This window comes from Nansenia antarctica (genome assembly GCF_963989245.1).
Source record: "Nansenia antarctica genome assembly, chromosome: 1".
NCBI classification, from domain to species: domain Eukaryota; kingdom Metazoa; phylum Chordata; class Actinopteri; order Argentiniformes; family Microstomatidae; genus Nansenia; species Nansenia antarctica.
In genome coordinates, this window is record NC_137674.1 from 27,816,957 (window position 1) to 27,842,566 (window position 25,610).

Sequence of the window (25,610 nt, forward strand, 5' to 3'; positions counted from 1 at the left end):
ACCTGACGCTACTGACACACACACACCCTGTCTACCTGACGCTACTGACACACACACCCTGTCTACCTTACGCTACTGACACACACACACCCTGTCTACCTGACGCTACTGACACACACACACCCTGTCTACCTGACACTACTGACACACACACCCTGTCTACCTGACGCTACTCAAACACACACGCTGTCTACCTGACGCTACTGACACACCCTGTCTACTTGACACTACTGACACACACACCCTGTCTACCTGACGCTACTGACACACCCTGTCTACCTGACACTACTGACACACACACCCTGTCTACCTGACGCTACTGACACACACACCTTGTCTACCTGACGCTACTGACACACACACCCTGTCTACCTGACGCTACTCAAACACACGCTGTCTACCTGACGCTACTCAAACACACACGCTGTCTGACACCTGAGACTTCAACCTTTCAAAGTGTTCCCAAACACACTCCAAACAACCTCCCTACATTGTTCAACTAAGACTGCTCTGTGGGTGAGCGACTCTGTGAGACTCTGTGAGACTCTCTGTGAGACGCTGTGAGACTGCTCTGTGGGTGAGAGACTCTGTGAGAGAGAGAGAGGTGTCTGCCTGCTCTGTTAACGACAGCTTGTTAAACACACTAACACATAACAGACACCCAGCGCTAATGGAACCCTTATGCCAACAGAGCCCTGTTTAAGGGCAGGCTATATGTCAGAACAGACCAGACCAGACCAGACCAGACCAGACCAGACCAGAACAGACCAGACCAGACCAGACCAGATCAGACCAGAACAGAACAGACCAGACCAGACCAGACCAGAACAGAATCAAATAGAATTGAATCCCCTCCCCCCTCATCCCCTCCCCCCTCAACAGTGGATTGTGTACATAGCCTCTATTGATGTAAACCAGCTCCTTACCTTCTTGTGATTTTATGCATCTATGCTTTTTCTAAAATGTGTTTCTTTTTCCTTTCCTAAACACCAGGGGAGCCTCCCCTCCTAAATTTCGTTGTTTGGTACCTGTACTGTAGCAATGACAAATAAAGTCTATCTATCTATCTATCTATCTATCTATCTATCTATCTATCCCCTCATCCCCTCCCCACTCATCCCCTCATCCCGTCATCCCGTCATCCCCTCATCCCATCCCTAACCCTAACCCTAACCCTAACCCTAACCCTAGGTAGAGGTACGAAAAGCTTCATCCCCTCATCCCCTCCACAGCCTGTCGATAAGAGGAGATGAACAGAGGCAGATAATGGTGTGACTCCCAAACAACAGACTGAAGAAAAGAAAGGCAGAGGACTGGGCCCTTTCATGACTCTCTCTCTCACACACACACACACACACACACACACACACACACACAAAGGCAGCGACTGGGACCTTTCATCTCTCCTTGTCTTTGAAGACAGAATGATAGCCAGTGGGTCTCATAAAGAACACGCGCACACACACACACATACACACACACACACACACACTCTCAGTGGTGAACTAAAGGTTACTTGGCTACCGCCACAGCCTAGCCTGTGAAATCCTACTCCTGCGTCATCAGCATTCCGATGCGACCCCCGACCCCTGACCCCGGCTTCATCCGCTACCTATTGTCAGAGGGTTTCCAGGGCAACCGTCGCCAGGGTCAGCGCGTGACGCTGGTGGTTGTTTACAGCCCTGTCACTGTCATAGTCACTGCTCATGTCAGCCTATTCTCCCAACGCGTGGGAATGTCACTCCACATCCCATCATCACTCAGGGGAGGCTGGGGGAGGTAGAAATCAGAGGCCAGGCTCATTGTAAACCCTCCCCTGACCCCTCAGTCCTGACGCTGCATTCAGTTGCTAAATGGTGAACGGACTGACTTATATAGAAGCAATTTACCATGAGAGGAAGGGGGTTGTGGACTCATTTACCACTGGTACAGGGTTGTGGCACGAGGCGAAGCCTTTCCTGAAATAGGAAACATGGACATTTCTGATTGGGAAACTTTGAGACTTAAGAGTTTTGTGAATGAACCAACCATAGGAACCCATGCTACATCCAACCATAGGAACCTATGCTACATCCAACAGGAACCCATGCTACATCCAACCATAGCAACCCATGCTACATCCAACAGGAACCCATGCTACATCCAATCATAGGAACCCATGCTACATCCAACCATAGGAACCCATGCTACATCCACCCATAGGAACCCATGCTACATCCAACCATAGGAACCCATGCTACATCCACCCATAGGAGCCCATGCTACATCCTATGCTAACGAAGCTCTGCGTTTTCCAAGTAGCACCTGAACGCAGCATTACACTGGCTTCAGCACATGGAAACCCAGTGAGGGCACCGTGAGGCCAAGAGCTCCATGATCACACTGAGGTCTGCAGGCCTGCTGCTAGACACATGCTAGTCTGTACCGATTACAGACGGGCATGTTTGTTTAGTTTGTGTATGTGGATGGATGGGTGTGTGTGTGGATCTGCTACCATGACATAGGTGACAGCAGCTGGTGAAAGTGGGAAGTCGACAACCGATCAACTGTTTTTTCAGACTTTTATTCTGAAAAAAGTAAATGGATTTCAACGTTGTTGAAAATCAATGACACACTTCTTGCTAGTCAAGCCAAAACACTGCAATGCAATGGATTGGGTGAGTAATCCCCCACTGCTACCTAGTTAGTGTAGTGGGGATTACTCACCGAATCCAATGCATTTAAATGTTTTGACTTGACATTTTTGATGGTTCGGACTAGTGTCTCTGAAGAGTGATAAGGAGCTAGTCTGAATATGACAACTGATCAGTTGATAAAACTCTGGTGTTTGGCTGGACTAGATTAGAGGAAGATCACCATGCAAGAGAGCCTGTCCTCTGTGTGATTCAGAGTGGTGTATAGACTCTGTAGTCTGTTATGGCTGCACGGAGAACAATGGTGTGGCCAACCAGTCTCTACAACTTGGGGGTGTGCCAAGAGTTCTGGCACACTTGGAGAATGATGTCATAAGAATGGGACAGTATGCCAACATGTACACCATGGCTTCATATTTTAATTCATTTTCAATACAGACCACACAATATTACAAAATATTAAGTGCCACATATCTATCTCAGATACAGTTGCTTCTTTACAAAATGGTCAGCATCAACATTCCCATTAACTTCAGGAATCAATAATGTATAAATACAAAACAACTTTGTACAGTAACAACAACAACAAAATGCTTATTAATAAAAAACTACAGATGTATTCAAAATTCCTACTCTATATCTCCCAAAAAACACACACACCAACTTCCCCAAACACACTCACACTAAACACGCACACACACACTTACAATTTCAAGTTTTGTTAGGACAGGTCATTTCACTTATGAAGACAGAACATTCACCACCACGGAACTCACGAGTAAGACCCCAAACTTCTAGAATGCTGTGGAGTACGTTCTAGAATGGTGTTCTAGAATGGTGTAGAACTCTACAGAAGACATCAAGACAGGAGGAGAGAGTCACAACTTTGACATTGAGGTGTTCTTCTGTCTTCCTGTTCCCTGGTTTTTAAACTAGCACACATGTGGGACAAAGCTTTCATTAAAACAAGAAGCGGAAAAAAAATCGGAAAAGATACAAGGTCTTTCTTGTTCGTCAGCGGCTAACTGCAGGAGTTCAACACTGCCACGTAATCACAGACTTCATCCAACGGGGCTGGGGGATGAAAATTACCCTCTAATTCATCTTAATTACTTTGCTAAATCAAAACACACATTTGAACAACCCAGATGTTGCATATTATTCTCACCCGGATAATTTCCTTGGAAATATAGTAATTCCGAACTCATTTAACATCATTTAACTTTAATTCATTTAATTCATTTTTAAAAAACATTTAATATTTTTAAAAACATTTAACATTTAAAAAAAACATTTAAATATTTTTAAAAAAACGTTTAAAAATTTTAAAAAACATTTACAAATTTTAAAAAACATTTAAAATGTTTAAAAAACATTTAACATTTTTAAAAAACTATCGAAATTGATAGAGAGGTTCTCAGAAACGTAGCTGCCAGCATGATGCTGTCGTAGTCAGTCACATGGTCTATGGTTAACTAGGTAGTCAGTCACATGGTCTATGGTTAACTAGGTAGTCAGTCACATGGTCCGGTCTATGGTTAACTGTGTTTTGGACACACGTCACCATAGCAACTGTACACTGTGGGATCCTATGTCATAAACCTTGGGGGGGATGAGGTAGAAGCCAGGTCAGATAGACATGTCAGACCCCCCCCCCCCCTTTAAAATCATATCTGAGGGGGGGGACCCCCATGACAACCCAAACCCACAAACCTCTGATACTTCACATTAAGCTTGTTAACACAAGACACACATGTGTTTGTTTGGTTCCTGGTAGCTTCACATTGGCAGTGATTCTTTAGCCCTGTGAGGCTGGCGAGTTAAAGCTGACATACTGTAATACAACGCTGCCCCTTAGTGGCCAGAGTGTGGTACAACACACATTTTAGACTTTGGAAAGAAAGAAACAGTTCCTGAGAGTTAATTAACCCTTCCTCAACAATGCCCCGTGTGTAGTTGAATCTGCTGGTGATCTGATATGAATAAAAACATGTTGTCTGTATGTTCAGACAGAACATACATGTTAGAGGTATGACAGAGACCGTCCACTCTATATACAAAACACACATCAGCGAGTGCTTTATGGGTTGGACACGCATCCAGTGTCATCCCTATCCGAGCCCTACCCTAAATTCCAGACTCCCACCCACCCACCCCCAAAAAAACAAAAAAACAAAAACATTTTGCAACAACAACAAAAAAAACACACCCTTGTAAACAAATTATTGACAACAAATGATCAACATCAAAGATACATGGCTAAAGCAAGTATAGATGGCTTCATAGTGTAACACCCCCCCACCCCCCCTCCCCACAGAGAGTCCTAGTTCCTGACGGCCAGAAACAACCCTGAACGCCTCTAAAAATGCCCTCGAAAATCAGTTGAAATAATAAGTTAAATTCCCCCGCCTGCCTAGGAGGACTGAATAGGCGTCATCGAAACGGTGAAGTACCCAACTAGCCCAGCTGGGGGCGAAGTTGAGCTGCTACAGTCTGGCGTTCGCCTATCCAGTCCTCTCACAACTACACTAGCGACTAAGACCAGGGGGGTTGCTTCTGGACAGGGTCGACAAACTCCCATCCCCCCCCTCTCCTCCCATCTCTCCCTCTATCTATCCCTCCATCCCTCCCCCCCCCCCCCGCCTCCCCCCTCAGCTCCGGAGCAGCTCCCCCAGGTCGTAGGTGTCGAAGAAGTCGGACACCCCCTCCCCGTCCTCCAGGCCCCAGAGGTAGTCGTCGTGGTCGAGGGGGGGGGAGAAGCTGACGAAGTTGGGGTCCGGGGTGAAGGTGGGGCAGGGCAGCTGGTCCTCCGTGATCAGGAGCAGGCTGGGGGGCAGGCCCAGGAGACCCTCCACGTCCAGGAGAGAGGTGGCAGAGGTGCTGCCGCTGGTGGCAGGGGGTGGTACTGCAGACGGTGTAAGAGAGGGGAGGTGGAGGAGTGGAGGAGAGGGGAGGAAGAGGAGGGGAGGACAGGAGAAGGGAGGAGAGGAGAGGGGAAGTAAAGGAGGGTAGGAGAGGAGAGGAGTTAATGACTGGATGTTAAAGATAACATACACCATCAGGGGAGGCTGGTGGTGGTGGTCGGTAGAAATTGGAGGACGGGCTCATTGTAATCATGGGTGCTTTTGATACCATTCCTCATTCCGTTCCGGTCCGTTACACAGACAATCATTTAGTTTCTTTAATTCAGATTGACGTGGATTAATTAATTAGGCTACAGAGCGAGATTAACACTTTAATCAACTGTTATCCATCTACACAGGGTCCTATTCGCGACACCATATGATAGATTTTTGTCATCCTCGAGGTGGTGAAATTAGGGATTTCACTGCCATACAGACAAAAAAAGGAAGCACATTTTTTTGATTCATTTCTGCGTAAATAGATGTGGTCGGACTGATTTCCTTGCAGGATCTCGTTTTTAAGACCTAGCACCTCATTTTTAGACTGAATAACCGAAATTTGCTGCCTTTTTAGGCCTTGTAGATTGGATTGCTGGATTTTAGACTTTAAGACTTTAAGACTTTTAAAGACCAGCGCGGGAACCCTGTGTAGTGTGAATGAGGGTATAGTTCGCCTTACGTACACATGCTAACCGCCAACACCAACCACATCAGGAAGCTGCTAATCCTAAACAAATATCCCAACGGTCCCCCCCCTCCCCTTCCTCCCCCCCAGATAAGCTTACCCTCCACTGGCTCCTGTTTGATTGGGTAGTGGTGCGGTGCCACGGTGGGGGTGTGGGTGGGGGTGGTGGCGGGGGGGCCCAGGGGGTGGTATGGGAGGGGGACGGGGTACTCCTCCTTCTTGGGGGTGACCGTGCTCTTGACGGGGCTGGCGTCCTCCAGGCCCTCCTCAGGACAGAGGTACACCTCGATGGGACCGTTCTTACTCTTCAGGTAGATCTGCTGGGAGCCCTGGAGGGGGAGGGGGGAGGGGGGATGGGGGGGAGTCACAAGAGAGAGAGAGAGGTCAGGATGACAGGCAGGAATGGGCCTGAGGTCATATTTCCAGGCCGGGGGTTCAGTTCAGTTTCGTTTAGATTTGTTTGGACTTGTAGAACTAAAGCAACAGAAATAAGTACATTCTGGAAGGTTTGGCGGTTCCTTTGAGTTCCCTGAGCTTGGGGGGGGCTGTCGTCTAGGATACAGTTGCTATGTGACGTTTCAGAACAGGAGGTTTAGCTACGACTTCAAATTTGCGTCACTGGTAAACAGAACGAGTAGGCAGGGAAATCAGTCAGAGTCAGTGGCAGGCTGCCCTTCACAGACACTCTGATCAGACACATGTAATCAAACCCTGTTCATGTTCATGTTCATTCATCTCCAGGCTATGCTTCTGGCTGTGTTTAGGAGCCTAGCTTAGCTCCAGATCTATGCTAAGCTAAGTTAGCTGACGGCACCAGTAACGCTCTACTATGACCACACCCACACTCACCCCAGAGGATTCTGGGACCTCCAGCTTGGTTTCCGAGGGCGCCTTGACAGCAATGACCGTCTGGTCCTGCAGACTACCGATGGAGCGGATGTCCTGATAGGTCACGTAGCCTAACGTGGGGGGCGGAGTCAAGGAACAAGCCAATCCCAGAACCATGGCATACATGCTGTGACACACTCACACACACACACACTACCCCTTTCCAATCTAAGGTGGATCGTGGAGAGAACATTGTAGAGAACACACGCAGACACACGCAGACACCCACACACCCACACACACCAGTTTCCAGTGATAAAAGGATATCTTTGGTTGTCTTTGTGGTCGGTCAGCTGTTTGAGTTGCGTGCTGCTGGACAGGATGAGGTCATCCAGGGCCTTCTCTGCCCTCTCCAACTCCCCCAGCTCCCTCTTCAGACCGCGCGCCTTCTCCCCCCCGTCCGACGAGCCCTCGAACACACCGCCCACCCTGGGAGGGGAACACACTTCAGTATTTACATCCACACTAGCTAGGGTGTAGGGGGTAGGGGCTGAGGAGTAGGGGGTAGGGGCTAGGGAGTAGGGGCTAGGGAGGACGGGCTAGGGGCTAAGGAGTAGGAGCTAGGGAGGAGGGGCTAGGGAGTAGGGGCTAGTGTGTAGGGCTAGTGTGTAGGGGCTAGGGAGTAGGAGCTAGGGTGTAGGGGCTAGTGTGTAGGGGCTATGGAGTAGGGGCTAGGGAGTAGGGGCTAGGGAGTAGGGGCTAGGGAGTAGGGGCTAGTTTCGTTTCTACTCACATCCACTGGATGTTGTTCTTGGACTTCTTGCGGATGAGCTGGACCCCCTCCAGGACGTTGGTGATGTCGTAGATGCGCCTCTTCTGCACCTCCAGCACCTCGGTGGCCCAGTTCAGGTCCAGAACCCCGTCGGGCGACTCGCTGAGCAGGCCCACAAACTTCTTGGTGAGGAGACCCAGCGACGTGTCGTAGCGCGTCCTCTCCCCCGGGGACTTGGGCGCTGGGGACAGACGTAAATGGATGGATGGTAAATGGACTGCACTTATATAGCGCCTTTATCCAAAGCGCTTTACAAAGGCCTCTCATTCACCCATTCACACACACATTCACACACCAATGGCGACAAGCTGCCATGCAAGGCGCCGGCCCGCTCACTGGGAGCAATTTGGGATTCAGTGTCTTGCCCAAGGACACTTCGACGTGTGGCCAGCTGGGGCTCGAACCGCCGATCTGCCAACCTTGCGATCATTAGACGGCGGCTCTACCTCGTGCACCACAGCCGGCCCGTGGGGCACGGGGGGGTCAGAGGTCAGAGGAGACAATGAAGCGCAGTTTGACATGAATAAACACGGATCGGGGTTTTGATGATGCGATCCAGCGCCACGCTGTTCAAACATCCTGGCAAGAACCCTGGATGTTAAATGTGTGACAATACTACATAACATGGCAGCAGCTGCAGAAACTCACTCTTGGGGCTGGGGAGCCTGACCGCTGCGCTGCCCTTCCCTTTGGGGCTCCGGAAGTCAGGCAGGTAGAGGGGGTCCTCCAGGTCCAGCTTCCTCTTGGCCTGGGGGGGGGGGGGGGCAGATAGCAGGTGTTAGAGAGGACACACAGAGACACACACACACAGAGACACACACACAGAGACACACACACAGAGACACACACACACACACACACACACACACACAGAGAGACACACACACAGAGACACACACACACACACACACACACACAGAGAGAGAGACACACACACAGAGACACACAGAGAGAGACACACACAGTCACACACACGCACACACACACACACACGAGAGAGAGGCCTGTGGAATGAGAGTGTGCTGAATTTCAGCATCTGCCATGGCAGCCCCGTGTCTGTTTCAACCTGTCAATCAAACCTGGCTGAGGTACTGTACTGCCTGAACATATTACAGGCACTATGCAACAGGCTCTATGCTACGCTACAAGCTCTATGCAACAGGCTCTATGCTACGCTACAAGCTCTATGCAACAGGCTCTATGCTATGCTACAAGCTCTATGCTATGCTACAAGCTCTATGCCATGCTATAGGCACTATGCTAGGCTACTGACTCTATACAATGCTACAGGCTCTATACTATGCTACAAGAGGGACTACGCTATGCTACAATAGGTTCTATGCTATGCTACAAGAGGCTCTATGCTATAGGCTCCATGCTATGCTACACAGGCCTGTTTCTGCTGAAACCACCTGTAGTGGGTCTCCTAACACATGTAGAACACATGTGTTAATGTGTTCATCCTTACACGACACATGGTGGAAATGGTGTGTGAGTGTGTGAACTTTCACTGAACCAGGGGTGGGTGGGTGGGGGGGGGGGGAGAGAGAGAGAGAGAGAGAGAGAGAAAGAAAGAGCAGGGGAGAGAGAGAGAGCAGGGGAGAGAGAGAGCAGGGGAGAGAGAGCAGGGGAGAGAGAGAGAGAGCAGGGGAGAGAGAGAGAGAGAGAGAGCAGGGGAGAGAGAGAGAGCAGGGGAGAGAGAGAGAGAGAGACATACAGACAGAGAGAGAGAGAGAGAGAAGGGTGTCATTGTCCCGATCCTCATGTCCACCTGTTAGTGACATCTGGGACACCCCAGCAGGTGGGGGGGGGGGGGCGTGGCTAATCCTTACAGCACACACACACACATTTGCTGACACACACACACACACACACACACACACACGTTCCCGGGACCCTCCTCAGCCTGAGGTGAACCCCCGAGGCGAAACAGTCATGGTCTCCTTGTTTAGCCCTGTGCCTTCCAGACTATCTCCAGTCAGCCTAAACACCCACGGTGATTATAGCCCAACACATGAAGAATAGTGGTTATAGCCCAACACATGAAGAATAGTGGTTATAGCCCAACACATGAAGAATAGTGGTTATAGCCCAACACATGAAGACTAGTGGTTATAGCCCAACACATGAAGAATAGTGGTTATAGCCCAACACATGAAGACTAGTGGTTATAGCCCAACACATGAAGACTAGTGGTTATAGCTCAACACATGAAGACTAGTGGTTATAGTCCAACACATGAAGAATAGTGGTTATAGCCCTACACATGAAGGCTAGTGGTTATAGCCCAACACATGAAGAATAGTGGTTATAGCCCAACACATCAAAGCTAGTGGTTATAGCCCAACACATGAAGAATAGTGGTTATAGCCCAACACATGAAGGCTAGTGGTTATAGCCCAACACATGAAGAATAGTGGTTATAGCCCAACACATCAAGGCTAGTGGTTATAGCCCAACACATCAAGGCTAGTGGTTATAGCCCAACACATCAAGGCTAGTGGTTATAGCCCAACACATGAAGGCTAGTGGTTATAGCCCAACACATCAAGGCTAGTGGTTATAGCCCAACACATGAAGGCTAGTGGTTATAGCCCAACACATGAAGACTAGTGGTTATAGCCCAACACATGAAGAATAGTGGTTATAGCCCAACACATCAAGGCTAGTGGTTATAGCCCAACACATGAAGAATAGTGGTAACTTATAGCCCAACACATGAAGGCTAGTGGTTATTCGGTTGTTAAGTCTGACGTCACGCGTGACGTTTAGCAATTTCCGGGTCCAAATAAATAAATTCCCCGCACCAGAGTACTAAAGCGGTAGAATGACAGTTTAATCGTTTTTTTTAGACTCGGATCTATTCATACAACAAGGGACACAGCACTTTCCCGTTTTCCCCATATTGTCAGCGTCTTTGAGCCTCTGAAAAGCGCTATACAAATATAATGAATTATTATTATTACCGGTACTGCTGCATTTCGAAGAGAGCACCTCAGCCAACGTTGGACCCGGAAACACGTCACGACTTAACCGAATAGCCCAACATCAAGGCTAGTGGTTATAGCCCCACACATCAAGGCATGGTGGACATCCAGTAAGGGTAAGTGACAGAGGGGCTAACTGCTCAGTCACCCAGAGATCAGACAACGCTTCCTGTTCCTGCCCAGTAAAGAGGAATCAACTGCCTAAAGGACACAGCCTGGAGGGGTGGTGGGACTGGTGGGGGGGGGGGGGGGCAGGAGCAGGAGGGGGGGGGCTCTGTTCACACAGCCAGACGAGGTACTTCAGGGATTAAAGCCTGTTATCTAAAGCCCTCTCTATGGACCTGTCACACACACACACACACACACACACACACACACACACACACACACACACACACACACACACCACAGAGGAGAGCTGGTCACATGACAGAGGGGATATCCATCTATCTACCTATCCATCCATCCATCTATGAATGCCGCTCTGCCAACCTTGCGATCATTAGACGGCAGCTCTACCTCCTGCGCCACAGCCCCCCCATCTACCTACTGTATCTATCCATAAACAGAATGTATCTACCTACTGTATCTATCCATATACAGTATCTATCTGCCTACTGTGTCTAATGTCTATCCATATACAGTATCTCTCTCTCTGTTCTGATGAGCAGGTTGCCCTGCAGTGTGGTGGAGGCAGAGGCCTCTGAGTTTGTACTGTATGAAGCTCCATGGTGAGTCAGCGCTTTGCAAACACACTGTCTGCTGGTCAAGGTCTGTCTCCCAACACACACACACACGGGAAACAAAGTCACTCAACCGCAGAAAGAATTCATACACAAACGCATAACTCCAGCCTCTCTCTCACAGTCACACGGACACACAGACAGAGACAGACACACACACAGACAGACAGACACACAGACACACACACTTTATCCAGTTGACAGTGACTAACACAGTTTCAACACCCAGCCTGCTGTTATTGCCTCACCCCCAGCTACACCCACAAGTTGCACGACAGTTCGGCGTTCGCACCCCTCCCTTCCCCTCTCCTCCCTCCCTCCCTCCCCACCTCTCCCGCCATTTCACCGGTTGTTAAGCCGGGATAAGCTGAGGTGAGGCTCCGTAGAACGTAGAACGCAGTGTTGCCGCGGTTACAGACAAGGACAAGTCCCAATCTGCCTGTGAGACAGGCCACGCCCACCCTGGTCCCAGCCCACAACCTGCATCTGTGAGACAGGCCACACCCACCCTGGTCCGGCCCACACCTACACCTGTGAGACAGGCCACGCCCACCCTGATCCGGGCCCACACCTACACCTGCTTCAACTCTCTCAGCTTTGGAACATAGACATCTAGGCAAACATTGTATGAAAGTCAAAGCTCGTGAAGTGTGGTTTACTTTGGGTGTGGTTCGAAACTACTGAAGACAACATTTAAAAAGTACCCATTGCAATATGAATCATTTGAATTGACGAGTCACTTACTTAGCGACTAAGAGACTTAGCGACTAAGTCGCTTTGGAGAGGTCGGCCCGCATCGCTGAGGACGTTGTCAAGGTGTCAGGGAAGAGGGGGGGGGGGGCTTTTGAAATGCAAAACCCCCCCATTGAGGGCAGCAGCCGTGTGGGCCAGCGTGAGGGAGCAGGGCCTGGGGCGATGGGGGTTATATGGGGGGGGAGATAAGGTGAAAGAGAGCTTTTGGCTCAGTGTAAACACAGGACAAAGTGGGCAATCTCACACCCCAGCACCCTGATCCCAGGCTGAATGGGGGTACCCTGCAGGGGTCCATGGGGGGGGCTGTCATGACAGAAGGCAGCGAGAGAGAGGGGGGGGGGCTGGGGGGTTGTCTGCCTGTCACGGTAATCTACCTGGGCCTAGGTTGTAAAGAGAATGGGCATTAAGCCTGATTTATACTCCTGCGTTGAATTTACGCGCGTCTACGCCGTAGCCTACGCGAGGGCTCTCCAAGTTTATAGTTGTACTTTGTCCGCGGACGGCGGACCTCGTCGCGTTGGTCGGTGTACTCATAGCGGCATAATAGCGATCAAAAAACGTATTTTTGTTATGCTTGTTGTAAAGAAAATGTCTATAATGCATTGAAATGACAGTAAACTAAGATAATAAGATGGTTATCATACATTTTCAAATTATTTTTCAACTTTATTAATAAGTAATTACAGAAAAAGTAAATGTAATTTCTGTCATGACTTCCGCATTTACGAGAGAGTCGGAATGTGACGCTACCAAGCGGACCAATCACAGTTCTTATAGATAACTTAACATTAAATATGTCTATCATAAATATAATTTAAACCCAACGAACAGCCATGGGGCAGCCTGTAACTAATCATTTATTTCTAAATAAACAGGATTTTTTTTGCTTGTTGTCAATAAAAGTTCTATGATGCATTGAAATTACATTAAACTAAGATAATACGATGGTTATCATAATTTTTCTAATCTTTATTAATAAGTAATTAAGGAAAAAGTAAATGACATTTCTGTCATGGCTTCCGCATTTTGGCCTCGGAATCTTGTCGGAATCTTGTCGGAATCATGTGCTACCAAGCGGACCCATCACAGAGCTTACGGTTGCGTAGAAACTGACGCGTAGTTACATTTTTGGAGAGGTGTGCGTTAATCTACACCGTAGGCTACGCAAGGCTACGCGGGCCTACGCAAGCTACGCCGTAGCCTACGCCGTCGATTTTACGCAGAAGCATAAACTGGGCTTTAGAGTCACCCCCCCCCCCCACACACACACACACACATACACACACACACACACACACACACAAATATCAGAGTTACATTTCTGTCTTGAGCAACGTCCTCTGTCAGGCTAAGAGCAAACATTCATTGTTATTGTTAATGATATCTACTGCTGTGAGCGTTTGGAACAGATACACTTACATCTGTGATATTTAGCACAAGCCTTTATCCAAAGCAACTTACAACAAATACATTTGGAACAGCTAGTATCATATAGGGCACTGTGTGTGTGTGTGTGTGTGGGGGGGGGGGGGGGGCGTTACCTAACTTGCCTGTTGCTGACTAGGCTACTAGTCATCTTCTATCCACACACTCACATGCACACACGATCACTCAGTATGACTATGCATGTGGGTGTTAATGTTATGTAACTGCTGTGTGTGTGTGTGTGTGTGTGTGTGTGTGTGTGTGTGTGTGTGTGTCTAAATCCAGAGTACACTCCCTGACTTTTGCCTAGGTATGTTGCCAACCTTGCGGGAGTGAAGCGCTCTAGGACATTTCCATGAACACCTCCACCTCCCAGGAAACACACAGCGGCATACACAACACACCTCTCAACGCCCCCTAACCTCCCCCAACCATCTCTAAATACGACACCCTAGGGAGGAATCCTCAATCAAGTTATCAAATCAGTCAATGTTTTACTCCATGGAGCTCTGTTTCACTTTCGAATTAGATCATTTAATAGGCTATTTTATCTTTATTGACATCCTAAATGAGCTATCAGATCAGTTAATGTTTCACTCCACAGAGGTGGGTTTCACTTAGAGTGAAAGCGTGACTAACAACCTTCTATAACATGTGACCCTCATTACGATGGAGGAGTGATTCCAACAATCTCAGCATCAAAGAGTTCAAGGTAGGCTAAATGGACTGCACTTATATAGCGCCTTATTCCAAAGCGCTTTACAATGGCCTCTCGTTCACACATTCACACACCAATGACGGCAAGCTACCATGCAAGGCCCGGCTTGCCCGGCTGCCCTCGAAAAGGCGGTACAGGACCATGGCCGCAAGGACAAACAGACTGAAGCTCAGCTTCTACCCCAGGGCCATCCAGGCCCTGAACACAGCAAAGACCTAGGTTCTGGGCCCTGGAGTGTCTGGACGGATTGATGACAGCTGCTGGATTGAAAAAATCAGGTGTAGTGCTGAGGCACAAATGTGTACATTTCAAGCCTGCAAACTGCGACACTTTAAATGAATGTGCAATAACACTATGTGCAATATGACAACCCTAGTCGTCTATCTGTACAGTATAGTATAGTGGATAGTGTACATAGCCTTTATTTATGTAAACCAGCTCCTTCCCTTCTTGTGTTTTTTTTTAAAGTGTTTTTTTTTTCTTTCCTAACACTAGGGGAGCCACCCCTCCTAAATTTCGTTGTTTGGTACCTGTACTGTAGCAATGACAATAAAGACCATTCATTCATTCATACTATAGCAATGACAATAAAGACCATTCATTCATTCATTCAAGGCGCGTGGTAAAGCAATTTGGGGTTCAGTGTCTTGCTCAAGGAAGAACCGCCGACCTTGCGATCGTTAGACACCGACTCTAACTCCCGAGCCAGGGTTGTCTTTACGTGAACCCTGATCCTACCTGTCACTCATCCCAGATGACCCCCCAGCTGGCCAATAGGAAGGACCCCCTGACATGTGGTTGTGAAGAGTAACAGGAGGAAGTGAGTTCTGAGTGTTTACTGCCTACAGATGGATATAGAGCCTCTACAGAGGGGAGGCTGGTGGAGGTAGAAATCGGAGGATGGGCTCATTGTAAGACACGGAAAGGAATGACGAATGGTATCAAACTGGAATGGAATCAAATGTGTTGTGTTTGGAAACCATTCCATACCTCATTCCGTTCCACACATTAAAATGAGCCCACCCTCTGCAACTAGGGAGGACTCATTTACTTGTTCCATACACAGACACACACAGTTTCCTGAGTGTTTATCAGCTGGTCTACACACCCCTATACCATTATCTCATGATGACCAGTCAGTGTCTGAATGACTATGGGGCTTTCCCTCTGAACATTACACACACACACACACACACACACACACACACACACACACACACACACACACACACACACACACACACAGTTTCCTGAGTGTTTCATCAGCTGGTCTACACCCACTCCACACACACACACACACACACAGGTTCTACCATCGCCTACACACTACAGTCACTCCCAGGAAGCTAGGCCTAAGCTAGCCTACAGTACATGTCACACCCAGTGTTTGAAGGGCTACAGGACTTCTTCTCTGATCATACACACACAGCCAACACAGTGTAGGCCTACACATTATAGTCCCGTCACACACACACACACACACACAGTTCGAAAACAGACCAGTTGGCCGACTGTGACCTCGTCACTTTTGTGAACAGACACCAACAGGTTGTGTGTGTGTGTGTGTGTGTGTGTGTGTGTGTGTGTGTACGTGTGTTTAGCCCTGAGATGGGCAGAGACAGGTGCAGAGCAGATAAGGTGAGGTTGTGGTTTGGACAGCTGTCAGGCAAATCTGTAAACAATGTTTGGATTGCCAAACTAGGGGCCAAACTTCTAGTCAGATAAAAAAAAAAATCCTTAAAACTCCATAAAACTCCCAAAAGTTTCCTCATTCAAACATTTCCAAAGACACACTGTAAATAGGGGTGAAATTAGCCTGGGCCATTGTCCTGACACCCCCCCCCCCCAACCCTAACTACCTAACAGGGAGGGGGGGGGGGGACTCATCGCTTCTTTAGTGGGGGCCCCCAAAACACTGACAAAGCTGATCATCTATTCTCCTCCTCGACCCCTCAACCCCCCTCCCCCTGTCGGCTACAGCTGGGGTGCGGAGGACATGTCACAGACACACAAACTCGTTTCTCCAGGCTTCTGGCCCCGCGAAAAATGACAATCCTCGCATTCACACACAACAACAAGTGCACAGTGACTTTACTATACAGCCCGAAATGTCATGCACGTTTGAACTCCCAGAAATGTACGCACAGGCTACATACCAATGTAAATCAAGACATAATTATTAGCCCGTATTGCATATCATCATCATATCATCAGTGTGAGTAACTGTAATGTTTAATTTACAGCTACTGTGAGTAACTGTAAAACTGTAATGTCGATTGATCCGTCTTTTGTTTGACGTGTTCTTACCGGGAGCCGTCCGGAGGAGGATCTGGTGGGTTTAGCCTCGGGTCCGTGGGGGGTGGCGTACAGGCAGTTGCCTCTCTGTTCGGCCGCGGACGTGTTGCAGATCTGGGTGAAGTACCCAGCCGGTACCGAGTTCATTGGCGGACTGGACAGGCCGGTGCTGAAGAACTCCGTCTTCACTCCGGATAGAACCTTCTTCTGAGAACACGAGAGTCCGACCACTGCTCGACCCGGCGCCGGAGACACGCCTTTGGGCACCCGCATCATTTTTAGTAAATTAAAAAAACAAGTATTTAAAGTTTTAAATGAAATGAAGTTGGCTTAGTTAAGCCAAGAAGCACAACAACTCCTGCGACCTGGACTGGCGTCAGTGAGGGAGGTCGTAGTCTTTCCTGTTACGAGCTGACGTTGTTCTTACAATGTTTAGTAAAATACAGATCGTAATAATTTCATATACATGCAATTCAGTTAATACTGTGCAAAATGCATAGGTGAAATATGCAATCGGGGTATCCTTTTAACCAAAAATGTCATAAAGGAAACGAACACTACAGCTAGCCAAGCGATGTTGTCCTTTGTCCCTGCAAGATGGCTACAGAGGAAACGTCAACTTTGTACTAATTATTTAGTAAATAAATAAATAACAAAACGGTCCGATTTGAGGAAGTCCAGAATCAGAAGGTGCTGAGTTGTTCCTCTTGAGAAGCAGGTTCCTCCAGAAAACACCAAGTTTGTGTAGATTCTTCAGACTTCCCGGATTAAAATACTGCCTGTCTGCGTCTGTCCGGCTAAAACAGCTTAGCTGGCATACAAGGGGTCCTACTTGGAAGGACTGCTTTTTTAGCGGCAAAACTTTCATCCCGCGAAATTTGGATCTCCCGCGGTTAGAACTCGTTCCTGATTGGCGGAAGGCACGTTCGGATTGTAACATTCCGCATACATTTGCATGAAACAGTTGGTCCGGGGCGTGGTCAAACTTAAAGGGACCGTGTGTTCAATTGAGGACATTAGGACAATGACCAATTTCGAAAATCGTATTTTGAACAATAGATTAGCTTTTATATTGGCCTATTTAGCCTGCAAGCGGTATATCACAAGCATGAAAAAAAAACAAGTTGTTTGGATATTTAATATTTTACCTCTATGGTAAACCACAATGAATGCAAACCATGACACTAGCCCCCTCTCTACTTCCTAATGACTGTTTACAAGTGTTCGGGTTTTTCCAGGTTTTAACAGAGTAGCCTGCTACGTCATGAACTTACCAGACGACATGTCCATAGTGAGCAGTTTGTGTATGTGATATAGCTAAACGCTTACAGCATCATGTCATTGTCATTGTATGTCTTGACCCCCCCCCCCCCCCTAGCCTGCATACAATGGCCTCCAAGCCTCCAAACATGGCCCACAAATGGGCTTTTCACCCAGTTCACATGAGTCCTGCTGTCCCCAAGCTAAACCAAACAGTGAGGGGCAGAGGAGAGGAGTTGAGAATTGGACAATGTTCACATCAAAGAGATGTTAACGGACTACTATGGGATGTGTCAATGTGCTCGTATAATTAATGAGCTCAATACATTTAAATACAGGCATCTAGGCAGACGTACGATGAGGCAGTTAATTTCTATGCATATGTTAAACACTCGAGGGCAATGGCTACAGGCCTCTGTCAGGACTGCAGAGTCACTCCCTATCTTCCACTGTAGCTTCAGACCTCCACCTCTTCAGGTTACAACTTAACTGTCCCTCAAAAATACCTATTCATCCCCTCTACCCCCCCCCACACACACACACACCTGTACAGTTTCTCTACAGTAAATAAATAAAAAATCTAAAATGTTCCTTCTTCTAGCAATGTGACTGCCAATGGCCCCTGGCCCTAGCATAGATCACTTTTTCTTGCTATGACTGAATAATAATAATAATAATAATACATTAGACTTATATAGCGCTTTTCTAGACACTAGACACCTTTATAGACTCTAGACACTGAAAAGATAGAGTAGTAATAATAATAAAAAAATAAAATAAAATAAAATAAATAAATAATATTTACCTACCGTAATTAAGGTAGTGCTGGGGACACATGGGAGGGGGAGAGGGTTAACTGGTGAAGGCAAGCTTGAAGAGGTGGGTTTTGAGGGCCTGTTTAAATGTTGGCAGGGTGTTGGCCTGTCTGATGTGGTTGGGGAGGGCGTTCCAGAGGGACGGGGCTGCGGCTGAAAAGGCCCTATCACCCCAGGTACGGAGCTTGGTCCTGGTGGTCTTGAGGGTGGTTTGGTCGTCAGACCTGAGGCAATGGGAGGGTGTGTGGAGGGGGACGAGGTTGGCAAAGGTAGGAGGGGGCCAGATTGTTGATGGTTTTGTTGAATTGGATCCTGTATTTGACCGGGAGCCAGTGTAGGTTATAGATGTAGGAATAGATGATTCACTTACTTAGACAAATGTACTTGTTGTAAGACGTCTGCTGAATGTATGAAACATATTAAATTATAAAATGGACACTAGAGGCTACATTAGAGGCTACACTAGAGGCTACATTAGAGGCTACATTAGAGGCTACACTAGAGGCTACATTAGAGGCTACATTAGAGGCTACATTAGAGGCTACATTAGAGGCTACACTAGAGGCTACATTAGAGGCTACATTAGAGGCTACACTAGAGGCTACATTAGAGGCTACATTAGAGGCTACACTAGAGGCTACATTAGAGGCTACACTAGAGGCTACATTAGAGGCTACATTAGAGGCTACACTAGAGGCTACATTAGAGGCTACATTAGAGGCTACACTAGAGGCTACACTAGATGCTACATTAGAGGCTACATTAGAGGCTACACTAGAGGCTACATTAGAGGCTACATTAGAGGCTACACTAGATGCTACATTAGAGGCTACACTAGAGGCTACACTAGAGGCTACACTAGATGCTACATTAGAGGCTACATTAGAGGCTACACTAGAGGCTACACTAGAGGCTACATTAGAGGCTACACTAGAGGCTACACTAGAGGCTACATTATAGGCTACATTATAGGCTACACTAGATGCTACATTAGAGGCTACACTAGAGGCTACACTAGAGGCTACACTAGATGCTACATTAGAGGCTACATTAGAGGCTACACTAGAGGCTATATTAGGGGCGGATAATGCGGCTGTGGCGCAGGAGGTAGAGTCGCCGTCTAATGATCACAAGGTTGGCAGGTCAGCGGTTCGAGCCCCAGCTGGCCACACGTCGACGAAGTGTCCTTGGGCAAGACACTGAACCCCAAAATTGCTCCCAATGAGCGGGCCGGCGCCTTGCATGGCAGCTTGCCGCCATTGGTGTGTGAATGTGTGTGTGAATGGGTGAATGAGAGGCCGTTGTAAAGTGCTTTGGCGCAGCTTTGGAGCAGCAAAAAAGGCGCTATATAAGTGCAGTCCATTTACCATTTAGCATTACACTAGAGGCTACACTAGAGGCTACATTAGAGGCTACACTAGAGGCTACATTAGAGGCTACACTAGAGGCTACAGGCTACACTAGAGGCTACATTAGAAGCTACATTAGAGGCTACACTAGAGGCTACAGGCTACATTAGAGGCTACACTAGAGGCTACAGGCTACACTAGAGGCTACATTAGAGGCTACACTAGAGGCTACACTAGAGGCTACAGGCTACATTAGAGGCTACATTAGAGGCTACATTAGAGGCTACAGGCTACATTAGAGGCTACACTATGTGAGGGTGCTTGTGGATCCTCAGTCAGTCCCACACTCTGACAGGCCTCCTCCCCTCTCTCCCTGGACACAAACTATTTGAATCATTCCCCTCCTTAATAATTTGTCATGACATTTGCCATTAATCATTTTGCTAAAATATATGTTCAAATATATTTTCATACAAACAAAGCGTAAATTAATTGAATTAAATTACTTAATTAAATTAAGTGGTGGGCTGCATCTCGGGGGGGGGGGGAGGCGGCATACAGGGATGAGGTAGAACAGCTGAGCAAGCTGTGCAAGGTTAACAACCTGCTGCTGAACAAGTCAAAGACCCAGGAAATCATTGTGGACTTCAGGAGGAAAAAATCTGAGGTCCAGCCCCTGCTCATCGACGGAGAGAGCGTGGAGAGAGTCTCAGCCCTCCGATTCCTGGGGGTGCACATACAGGATGACCTGTCCTGGAAGAACAACACAGCAGCCACCATAAAGAAGGCACAACAGCGGCTCTACTTCCTGAGAGTCCTCAGGAAGGAACACAACAAGCAGGAGATACTGGTGGCCTTCTACCGCGGCGGAGTGGAGAGCATCCTCACCTACGGCATCTGCATCTCACCGGCGCCCCCCTCCCCTCTCTGGAAGAGCTGTACAACACACGCTGTCTCAGGAAGGCCTCCAAGATCTCCAGAGACCCAACCCACCCTGGGTACGAACACTTTGCCCGGCTGCCCTCGAAAAGGCGGTACAGGACCATGGCCGCAAGGACAAACAGACTGAAGCACAGCTTCTACCCCAGGGCCATCCAGGCCCTGAACACAGCAAAGACCTAGGTTCTGGGCCCTGGACAGTCTGGGCGGATTGATGGCAGCTGCTGGATTGAAAAAATCAGGTGTAGTGCTGAGCCACAAATATGTACATTTCAAGCCTGCAAACTGCGACACTTTAAATGAATGTGCAATAACACTATGTGCAATATGACAACCCTAGTCGTCTATCTGTACAGTATAGTATAGTGGATAGTGTACATAGCCTTTATTTATGTAAACCAGCTACTTTCCCTTCTTGTTTTTTTCCAGTTTTTTCTTTCTTTCCTAGCACCAGGGGAGCCACCCCTCCCAAATGTCGTTGTTTGGTACCTGTACTATAGCAATGACAATAAAGACCATTCATTCACAGAAAGAGAGTGAGGTGAATGGGGTCAGGGGTCAGGGTCCAGACTGAGAGAGAGGGTGAGGACCTGGGTTGTGATTCCATGTAATTTACAGGGTACTATGTGTGAAAGGGGCTAAAGGCCAATTTAAGCTTCTGCGTCGAATTTACGCGCGTAGCCTACGTAGCCTACGTAAGGGGTCTCCAAGTTTATAGTTCTACGACGTTGGTCCGCGGACCGCGTCGCGTTGGTCGGTGTACTCATAGCGGCATAGAAACATATGCTTTTCTTATTCTATCTCGGTAACGGTACACGACTAAGACTCCATTCAAAGTTCAGTGTGTTCAGCATGCTATTCTGGTCATGGAGAATTTTAGTTTGGAATTCTAACCCAGAACTGCTGCGCGCACCACCGCTTCCTGGTGGATGAAACTCCCGTTGACAGCGGGGGGAGGGACAAGTTCTTCCCGGGAATTCGCTCCTAGCTGTGTCGATCGTGATAGGAGTGTCGTATCGACACCATTCAAATGGTTTCAGATTCCCTGTCCTCTCCCCTATCCGGACACGTTTGAATTGTTATCCTAACCCACGGTAAACCACAGTTATTAACCCGCAAAGGGTGCCTCGTAAATGTGAATCGCGCTCCTTATAGGAAGGCTGTGCCTGACGCTTCCATAGGGCGCTCTACTCAAAGCGGCATAATAGCGATTTTTTTTGTTATGCTTGTTGTAAATGAAAGTTCTATGATGCATTGAAATGACATTAAACTAAGATAATATGATGGTTATCATAATTTTTCAAATCTTTATTAATAAGTAATTACAGAAAAGGTAAATGACATTTCTGTCATGGCTTCCGCATTTTGGCCGACGAGAGAGTCGGAATCTTGTCGGAATCATGTGCTACCAAGCGGACCAATCACAGAGCTTACGGTTGCGTAGAAACTGACGCGTAGTTACATTTTTGGAGATGTATGCGTCAACCCTCTCCGTAGGCAACGCAAGGCAAGCTACGCCGTAGCCTACGGCGTAGATTTTACGCAGAAGTTTAAATCGGCCTTAAGACTGGGTCTCCTCTCCCAGCTCTACACCACCCCTGTGTCATTCAGCCCAATTTATACTTCTGCAGGCTACGGCGTAGGTTGACGCGCACCTCACCAAAAATGTAACTACGCGGCAGTGCCTACGCAACCGTAAGCACTGTGATTGGTCCGCTTGGTAGCACATGATTACGACATGATTCCGACTCTCTCGTCGGCCAAAATGCGGAAGCCATGACAGAAATGTCATTTACTTTTTCTGTAATTACTTATTAATAAAGATTTGAAAAATTATGATAACCATCGTATTATCTTAGTTTAATGTCATTTCAATGCATTATAGACATTTTCTTTATTAACAAGCATAACAAAAATAAGTTTTTTGATCGCTATTATACCGCTATGAGTACACCGACCAACGCGGAGCCGTAAAGACCAACACAGAACTATAAACCGGGAGAGCCCTTGCGCAAGCTACGGCGCAGCCGCGCGTAAATTCGACGCAGAAGCATAAATTGGGCTTCGAGAGTAGGAGCCTCCAGCCCCACGCTGTCTGTCTGGTAGCAGCTTGTAGGAGCAGCACTGCTCCCCAGCGCCCCCCGGTGGTGGTGGAACGAGCTTCTCACGGCTGTCAGAACTGCAGAATCCCTCCCTGTCTTCCACCAGAGACTGAAGACGCACTTCTTCAGGCTACACCTTAACTGTCCCTCCTGAGACACCTACTACCCATCTGTACGGTTTCTCCTGTGTAATAATAATTAAAACAAAACAAAAACAAAACACGATGCCTGCCAATGGCCCCTGGCCCGAGCACAGATAATTTTTTCCTGTTGTGACTGGTGGATAGATGATTCACTTACTTAGTCAAATGTATTTGGGGTAAGTCACTTTGGAATAAGGCGTCTGCTAAATGCCAAAATGTAAATGTAATGTGCCCTGGAGAAGGTAACCCCTCTGTGTAGGGAACGGGCCTGTACCAGGAGACCGTCCAGCCTGTGGATGAGGGCCTAACCCTACAGCTCAGAGTCACTGAGTCTCCGGCATTCAGCCACCATGCAGGAGACACACTCAGGACCTGTAGGAACTAGTTAACACACTAGTTGTTGCACTGTGCAAGCAAGTGGTTGCCTAGTGGTGATTTTAGGATTGACTGTGTGTACCCTTGTCTAAATGTAAGGGGTATGGTATGTGGATGGTGGGGGGGGGGGGGGATATCCCTTATTTTCCCTTATTTTTTGGAAAATATCCCTTATTTTCAAATCCCAATGTTGACAGGTATGTTCAAGATCATATCATCTTGCTGAATACGACTGAACAATTCACAGTAGCCTACACTTTATCAACACAACACAAACATGGACGAAGTGAGGGAGAATTCATGTGTTTGAGTAAAGATTAGACTTACCCCATCTTTCTTGTCCAGGTGGGAAAGGGCAATATGTAAGGTGTTCTTCAACATTGGCATTGCAGCAAGATACGAAATCAACAATAAACAATAAGAACAATTCAGTAAAGTAGAATAAGTAATGAATGAATGAATGGTCTTTATTGTCATTGATATAGTACAGGTACCAAACAACGAAATTTGGGAGGGGGGGGGGGGGGGGGGGGCTCCCCTGGTGCTAGGAAAGAAAAAAACTAAAAAACAAGAAGGGAAAGGAGCTGGTTTACATAAATAAAGGCTATGTACACTATCCACTATACTATACTATACAAATAAAACACTGTGCTGTACTCTATGCTATGCTATACCTATTCTAACATTTCTTATTCTCTGCAACCTTATGTACCCTAGGGTTGTCATATTGCACATAGTGTTATTGCACATTCATTTAAAGTGTCGCAGTTTGCAGGCTTGAAATGTACACATTTGTGCCTCAGCACTACACCTGATTTCAATCCAGCAGCTGCCATCAATCCGTCCAGACTGTCCAGGGCCCAGAACCTAGGTCTTTGCTGTGTTCAGGGCCTGAATGGCCCTGGGGTAGAAGCTGAGCTTCAGTCTGTTTGTCCTTGCGAACATGGTCCTGAACCGCCTGTTCGAGGGCAGCCGAGCAAAGTGTTCGTACCCAGGGTGGGATGGGTCTCTGGAGATCTTGGAGGCCTTCCTGAGGCAGCGTGTGTTGTACAGCTCTTCCAGAGAGGGGAGGGGGGCGCCGGTGATCTTCTGGGCCGTTCTCACGACTCTCTGTAGCGCATTCCTCTCTGCGGCTGTGCAGCTGGAGAACCAGTTGCAGATGCAGTAGGTGAGGATGCTCTCCACTGCGCAGCGGTAGAAGGCCACCAGCATCTCCTGTCCGATGTCGTCTTTCCTGAGGACTCTCAGGAAGAAGAGCCGCTGTTGCGCCTTCTTGATGATGGCTGCTGTGTTGTTCTTCCAGGACAGGTCATCCTGTATGTGCACCCCCAGGAATCGGAGGGTTGAGACTCTCTCCACGCTCCCTCCGTCGATGAGCAGGGGCTGGACCTCAGATTTTTTCCTCCTGAAGTCCACGATGATTTCCTGGGTCTTTGACTGGTTCAGCAGCAGGTTGTTAACCTTGCACAGCTTGTTCAGCTGCTCTACCTCATCCCTGTACGCCGCCTCGTCCCCCCCCGAGATGCAGCCCACCACGGTGGTGTCGTCTGCAAACTTTACGATGGAGTTGCTGGGGTGGACGGGGGTGAAGTCGTAGGTGTAGAGGTTGTAGTGGATGGGGCTTAGCACGCAGCCCTGGGGGGACCCAGTGCTGAGTCTGAGGGCTGTGGAGGTGTGGGAGCCCACCCGCACCCTCTGGGGGCGGTCGGACAGGAAGTCCTTGATCCATGCACATATAGAGTGTGATAGTCCCAGGTCTAGTAGTTTGGTCACTAGCCTGTCTGGAAGGATGGTGTTGAAGGCAGAGCTGAAGTCCACAAAGAGC

General features: G+C 48.0%; 1 protein-coding gene across 1 annotated transcript; it reads right to left on the reverse strand.

The window, feature by feature from the left end:
• Positions 1–5,284: 5,284 nt before the first annotated feature.
• Positions 5,285–17,078, reverse strand: e2f2 (E2F transcription factor 2; the record flags this gene model as incomplete). The annotated part of the gene is made up of 7 exons (XM_080546284.1): positions 5,285–5,538; positions 6,322–6,550; positions 7,071–7,180; positions 7,351–7,538; positions 7,843–8,062; positions 8,530–8,629; positions 16,815–17,078. The coding sequence occupies 7 exons, from the start codon at positions 17,076–17,078 to the stop codon at positions 5,285–5,287; spliced, it is 1,365 nt and encodes a 454-aa protein (XP_080402410.1).
• Positions 17,079–25,610: the final 8,532 nt, after the last annotated feature.